Source organism: Alosa pseudoharengus, unplaced genomic scaffold (assembly GCF_046254945.1).
Source record: "Alosa pseudoharengus isolate Yale_2024_CS ecotype anadromous, Long Island Sound unplaced genomic scaffold, YU_APseudo_1.1 YU_APseudo_1.1_scf_23, whole genome shotgun sequence".
In the NCBI taxonomy this organism is placed as follows: Eukaryota; Metazoa; Chordata; class Actinopteri; order Clupeiformes; family Clupeidae; genus Alosa; species Alosa pseudoharengus.
In genome coordinates this window covers 25,915,327-25,922,826 of record NW_027468685.1, presented here as the reverse complement: position 1 = coordinate 25,922,826, position 7,500 = coordinate 25,915,327, and the positions used below count along the sequence as shown (strand labels likewise).

The following is a 7,500-nucleotide window of genomic DNA, read 5'->3' as shown; positions in this document are numbered from 1 at the left end:
TCTATGGCAACACTTTCTTCATGAATGGTCATGCTTTTTCAAATGGATTGAATTGAGAGAGAGAGAGAGCAAATGAAAGGAAAGAAGGATTGGCTTGCTGCTGAGCCAAAGACAGAAACATGGAGGGCGACCAAAAAAGAGCAATCTCAGAGAAACACACACACACCACCTCCTAACCTCCTCAAACTGAACCAGTTAATCTTGAGTGAAACAGGAAACCATGTTTTCATTAGCAACACCAAAATAGGGATAATTTGTGACTAATAACTACAGAACCATTAGGCCATAGCAGGCCATGTATACGTTCTCCCAGTCATTCATTTCTGATCAGATTTATTTCTCAAAGCTTCTCAGAGCATAATGAGGGGAAACATGTGAGCTTAAGCTTCCTGGAAATTAATTCTGTGACCTTGGTGCTGCTAGCACCACCTATTAAGCTGTGTGGGCTTACTATTGAGCTACCAGAGACACTCAGCCACCTTCACTAGCCACACACACACACACACACACACACACACACACACACACACACACACACACACACACACACACACACACACACACACACACACACACTCACAGAGACACACACACTTAGAGATCCATAGCAACCACAACTGCAGATTGACACACACAAAATACATATAAAACATCCACTTGCTACACAAATCACTACTGTAGCTTCCTTGTACAAAAGCCTCTTTACACAACACAATTACAAACATCCTTCAGGCATATTTATGTATCCTAAGGTACCATGTACCGTAACAGCAACTGAAACATTTAATATCTATCTATAAAGCAAGAAGCGTCTGTGTGTCTGTGTGTCCGGATGTGTGTCTGTGGCACGCATATCTCGCTGACCGTTTGTCAGACTGACCTAAGATTTCGTATGTGGCTCACGCGTGGCACAAAGGTGTGCACTCTCGATTTTGAAGATTTTTGAATGCATATTTCAAAATATGCTTATTTATGTAGGACGTTTATCGCTGCACTGCACTGTTTCCAAGGGGACCAGTTTCAGGGGAGCTCCACCCCATGGATCGTGTAGGCTACTGACAGTAGCTAGGTCTCACTTTGATGATAGTCAATCGCAATTTAAAAAACGGATTACTCGGGAACCGCTTGTGGGTTAAGATGCAAGATGATTATCATGTCTGACCTCAACAATGAAGACTCTCTGTATGCAGTTTGCTTGCATAAAATGATTACGCGGATTTTGCAACAACACGCCAAAAAAAACACGGGTATGTAGTGACCACTCAAAATAAAAGTATGTGCAATAAACTGACGCTTCGAATAGCCCAGGCTACTTGGACTTGAGACTTTGACTAAACAAATGACAATTCCGACTGCAAGGTCCCAAATTGAAATGAGCGATAGGCTAATGCCACATAGCCAACGTTAGACAAGTTGCAGACTGAGCGGCGTCACTTATCACGCCATCAAACACGGGTATGTAGTGACCACTCAACATAAAAGTATGTGCAATAAACTGACGCTTCGAATAGCATTAGGAAGTTATTCAGTAAGCTATACACATTTAGCCTTAACTCAAAACAGTTGTTAGGCTTATGTCATTCTGATCTGTAGAAATGTCACATGCAGCCATGCCTAAATTTATTACACATGTATTAGAGGCCACATTAATTATAGGCTAATATATTATAATATTCAGTATTCATTATTGAATGCTTAGCTGGAATGATGTTTCCCTATCATCCTATTTTTATAGCAGGCATACCTGTGGGCATGTAATTGGGCTATGGGTTTTCTTCAGGAATGGCATGTTTGAACGGGCACTGCACTAGTATCTGTTAATTACAGCATGCTGTCAACAAGATGTCTTTGGAGTTAGAATATATCTTTCCCCAATGCACAGAAATCCTTGGTAACCATTCTGAAAATGCACACACACACACACACACACACACACACACACACACACACACACACACACACACACACACACACACCACCCCCTCACCTTGCTGGTTGAGCTGCAGGGTGCTCTTGCTCCACTGCGAGAGGCCCACAATGGCCACCATCTTGGCCCCGAGGCTGGAGCGCCGCTTCTTGTTCCCGGCGAGGACCCCGGCGTCCCCGACGCCCCCTCCTCCTCCTCCTCCTCCTCCTCCTCCTCCCCCGACCCCGCTACTGGGGCTCTTCTCCAGGCTGTACATGGCGCCGCTGATGCTGGAGCTGCGCACCACATTCCGCGCCGCCGCCGCGCTCATCCCGCCCGGACTGGGCACGTCTACCGAGCCGCTGAGCATCATGGTCCCTGCACTGGCCTGTGGGTAAGGGGGCACACGCACGGGAAGAGGCTACGGGAGAGAACGGGAGAGAGACATATAACGTTGTGTCAGTGGAGATGATGGAGCCTACACAATGCTTTGCGTACCCTACAGTACAACGCTGCCTCTGTTATATGTTATACTATGTATGTGTTACGAACGTCTGTCTATGTTTAATGTATGTTTGGTAATGTAAAGGAAAGTAGGAGAGAGGCCGCACTATGCATATATACTCTTTTATTTGCACATACGCGTTTCGGCGTGTGCCTTCTTCAGTGTGCAACAAGGTAACAATGTAGCCCATCTTATATACCCACACCCATTAACACACCCATATGAACACCCGCCAATGCTGTTAAAGTGATACACATTCCAATAATGTCACTAATGTTTCAAACACGTTAAATACAAAGATTATTGAACATATTAATAAAAGTGAACATACAATCCACATATGAATTCATAGGAAATAACTTAGTGACAAATCTTCATTCATCCAATTCGGGATACATGTGTTAAAGTTAAAAATATACCAAGCCTCTCGCTGCAGGAGGCGGTTTTCACGGTCTCCCCCTCTTGGAGACCGATTGACAAACTCTAAGCCCAACTATCCAGGCCAGCACTCTTAAAGTTTAAAAGTAGACAAATTGAGTGAAGCCTGCTCCTATCCTCACTGTTTGGTAATGTAAACATGAATTTATTGGTCATTCCAATACAGCTTATTTAGAGTGAGTATTTAGAGTGAGTATGTGGGTGTGTGGAGGAGAGAGAGAATTCTTGAAAAACCTTTTAACCATTTAAAATGAAAGCAATGTAATAATTTATAAATTAGGTTTCCTGAGTTGTTTGACAGAACTGCGTTTCTCCAATGTCAACTTATCATATTACCAGTTTACTCTGTATTCTATTACAATCCTTGATTCCACCAAGGATTTAAACAAGGGACAGTGAGAAAGAGAGAGAAAGTGAGAGAGAGAGAGAGAGAGAGAGAGAGAGAGAGAGAGAGAGAGCAATAGAAACAGGCTGGCAGAAAAACCTGGCTGTCAAGAGAACAAAAAATATGTGGTCACTGTCAGGCAGAGATGGTTGAGACAGAGGAGAACTTCTTTCTACACTGTGAAAAGTATGAAAATCTAAGATGGACATTCTTCCCCAAATTCCAAAAAGATGGCCATACTTCTTGGCGAAAGGCCCTCTGCTGCCTTAGCTTTGGCAACACTGTTCCCACACAGTCCCATGCCAATAAAGCAACTTTTAAATCGAATTGAATTGAATTGAGAGAGAGGAATGCCTGCAGCAAGAAAACATAGTCAGTATAGCTTGTTTGTAGTTAGAGCAGGCATGCCACAGCCTTGGAGAATCACACAACCAATCAAATGACACCCCTACCATTCACACTCCTGAAACATGTTGATTGGCTGGGCTTGTTTACGGTTTGTTTTCTGACCCACTTTGTTTGCCACTTATAGAACCGGGACTGTGTATGATATGAACGATGATATGAATATATTTTTGAGCATAGACACACACACACACACACACACACACAAACACACACACACACACACACACACACACACACACACACACACACACAAACACACACACAATTCCTTCAATTGAGACTAGAATCACAGACCACACCCTATCTGTTGCTAGTCTGTGATTGTTTTATGTGGAGCATTTATCTCCACCTTGATGCTAGCGTTCATTAACAGTAAACTGTCTGCCTATCTGTCCAATACCCATCTTGGCAACATCCAACTTAGAACTCTAAGCCAGTATAACGTTAGAGCACTTAGAACTCGCAATGACAGAGACAAATTAAGAACGAGAGAGACTTTGACCTTTTAAAAGCCCTTTCCTTTTACTTTTCCCCATTACAGAGAGCGTGGATATTGATAAAAAAACTAAAAAACATTACGTCTAATCGCCCGACTAACAGCACTGGCAGCGAAACGCTAGCAACATTCAAAAGCAAATCCCCATCTGCCATATGAACAGAAGCCACAAATCCTCTAACACAGCACGTTCCTTTTTTTTTATGAAACAGAACTGACACATTATCAGTGGGCTTATAATAAGCATTTTCAAACCATGACATGGAACTCAGCAGGGGACATGAAGATACAGACAACATTGACATCCAGAGGAAGAGAGGAGGAAGAGAGAGGGAAAGAGAGAGAGAGGATGAAGTGAGAGGAAGAGAGAGAGGAGTAAGACAGAAAGAGAGAGAGAGAGAGAGAGGGAGATAACTGAGCTGTATTAGTCATAGCTCCTACGGTACGTAAGCAACACTGTATTTGTTCTTATTTGTTCTGGTTTGTACCTGTCTGACATTTACAAGCCCTACATATTTTACATCAACATTAAAAACAAAATGTGTGTTTGTGATTCATCCTCAAAGGCAGGACTTGAAGTGATCCCTCCACCTTGGTATACCCTCACACTAAAGTCAGGCAGGTGCAAAAGGTCAGCCAAGGTCATGGGAATGGGGCCAACAGGCTACAGGAGAACGTGGTCCATATTCCCAGTTCCACATGCTACACAGTGACCCGGATATACGACTCCACGCCAGCTTAGAGCCAGAGAGTGTGTGACCTTGAGAGAGCACTCAAAGTCACACTCAAACTCTCTCGCCTACACATACACACACATACACACACACACACACATACACAAACACACACACACACACACAACTTATGCAGACACAAATACAAACACAACGCGAACGTAGTGTTATCAGCGTCATGGACACACCGCAGATTGCGAACGCTGTCAGACCCAAGTTTCCGTCGTATTTATCAATCGTTCAATCCTTAGTGTAAACTGCGCCTTTCTCTGCCTTTATAAACGCAATTTACGAACGTCCACAACTAAATGGCAGCGCCTACAAACAAGCGCAGTTGAATGAAGTTAACTGATGACAACATTAAAAAGAATCAAACGTTTAGGATCATGAAATAATACCATACATGATAAGATATAAACAAGCAGGGAGATAATGAGGATCAGTAGTTCTACTCAAACTACTTGTGCACGTAGGCTATGGAAGATTGGTCAAATCTAGCAAGTAGGAAAGTTTAAGTGAATGACGTGAAAGTAATACATTCGAAAGGCCAACGAAAGTTAAGGTTGCTTTTGGTAGTACAAATACTTTCACCACAAAAGCTGATGCTCTAAATAGCGATTCTGTTGGCTTTGAAAGGTTCTCTTATTGACGCATTGAACTGCAATTTGGATTAACACCTGCTTTTACAAGGCGGAAGTATTTAGGCACAGAATAGACGTGCGCTTTCAGGAGCAGTCTTAGTACATACCACAGAATATATAATTAGGCGCTCTTTACTCTTCCCCTCCCATCTTTTTACGCTAAACTCCCACTTTCCCCTGGATCCTCCCATGAATGCATATGCATGACATGACAAACGCAATCTGCCACTTTCAGCTCCCGCGACAGGCAGTTTGCGCTTTTACATCATTGCGGCCTGTTTGTACATACCTCGCAATGATTTTACACGCACATTGCGAAACAAATACGCCTGAAGTGGGCGCAAAAGCGTTAGTACATCTGGCTCTAAATCTCTAAATCTTGCTTCAACACACACAAACACTTATACATATAAACTCAAACGCTCTGTGTGTGTGTGCGTGTGTGTGTGTGCGTGTGTGTGTGTGCGTGAGTGTGTGTGTGTGTGTGTGTGTGTGTGTGTGTGTGCCCACTTCCTTTACGCAGGAGTCTAGCGTGGAGACCAGAGTGTGCCCCTCTCTGCTGATGTGATTGCAGACTCATGCTGCTGAGATTAAACCCACAGCCCAGGGCCACATTGAACATGCAGCCGCTCCACTCCACCGCAACACTCACCGGCTACTAAGCTCAGCTCCCTCTCTCTTTCCCTTCACCTTCATCACTCTATTCCCATCTCTCTCTCTAACTCCATCACCCTCTTCCCATCTCATTGTGTTTCCCTCTATCCTCTATCCCCATTTCTCTCTTTACATTATCAGTCTCTCAGTCTCTATATTTCCAGCTCACTCTCTCCTTATGAATCTCTCTTCCCCCTCTTTCTCTCTCTCTCTTTGCCCCTCTCTTACAATCTCTCTCTCCCTCCCTTCCTCTCTCTCTCTCTCTCTCTCTCTCTCTCTCTCTCTCTCTCTCTCTCCCTGTCTCACTTCCTCTGTAGCCCTTACTTTCTCTCAGTCCTGCTCTTTCCCTGACTTCTCCTCTATGTCTCTATGGCAGTGCAGTGCAGTGCAGTGCAGTGCGGTGCGGTGCGGTGCAGAGAGAGAGGCTGTAAAATCACACTGCTCGCACACACCAAAAAAAAAAAAAAAATGTGTCTGGGATTCTCACGTGCCTAACGGAGAGTGAGGGGAAACGCAAGGTCACACAGAAATGGCAATGTCTATAAACACACACACACACACACACACACCGATTTTAATATTTCAGTGGAACAAAACAAAATTGAGTGCACTTTTTCCATTTGGTTTGATGGCACGGTGGAGGGCCGGTGGGAGCGGCTCACAGCCCATATTAAAAGCCATCAACACTCAGCGCTGGTGCTCTTTTGAGTAAGAGCAGTAATAATGATGAGGCACGGAGAGAATGGAGAAAATGAGTCAGACAGTCAGCACACTGAGACAATGGGAGCATATCTGGCTATGAACATGGAGACAGGGGACACACAGGGAAGAACAGAGAGAGAGAGAGAGAGAGAGGGAGAGAGATAGGGAGGGAAGGAGAGAGGGAGAGAGGAGAGAGAGAGGGAGGGAAGGAGAGAGGGAGAGAGAGAGATAGGGAGGGGACACAGAAGGAAGAACAGAGAGAGAGAGGGAAGGAGAGAGAGAGGGGGGGCACACAGGGAAGAGCAGAGAGAGAGAGATAGGGAGGGAAGGAGAAAGGGAGAGAGAGGGAGAAAAAGAGGAGTAAAGAAAGAGGAATGGGGACAGAATGATAAAGATAAAGAGGGATCATTCTTCTGGGGGGATGGTGAGAGAAAAGAAGGGAGAAATGTAAGAGAGCTGGGTTGAAAAATGGGAATGGTGGAAGAAGGGAATTACACTGACAGGTAGGAATAGAGAGAAGGAAGGAGAGAATGATGAAGGAAGGAGAGAGTGGGAACGCTGCACTGACAGGAAGGGAGAGAAAGAGGGATGAGGAAGGAAATGAACTGGAGAAAGAGAGAAACAGAATGGT

At 44.4% G+C, this 7,500-nt stretch overlaps 1 protein-coding gene across 1 annotated transcript in view; it reads right to left on the bottom strand.

Moving 5' to 3' along the window:
• The window catches only part of rims3 (regulating synaptic membrane exocytosis 3), a 53,936-nt gene that overhangs the window by 36,550 nt on the left and 9,886 nt on the right, over positions 1-7,500 (bottom strand). Inside the window, exon 2 of the mRNA XM_076301027.1 lies at positions 1,988-2,327. Coding sequence (XP_076157142.1) covers positions 1,988-2,279 — 292 coding nt within the window. The 5' untranslated portion in view covers positions 2,280-2,327. The remainder of the gene's footprint in view (positions 1-1,987; positions 2,328-7,500) is intronic.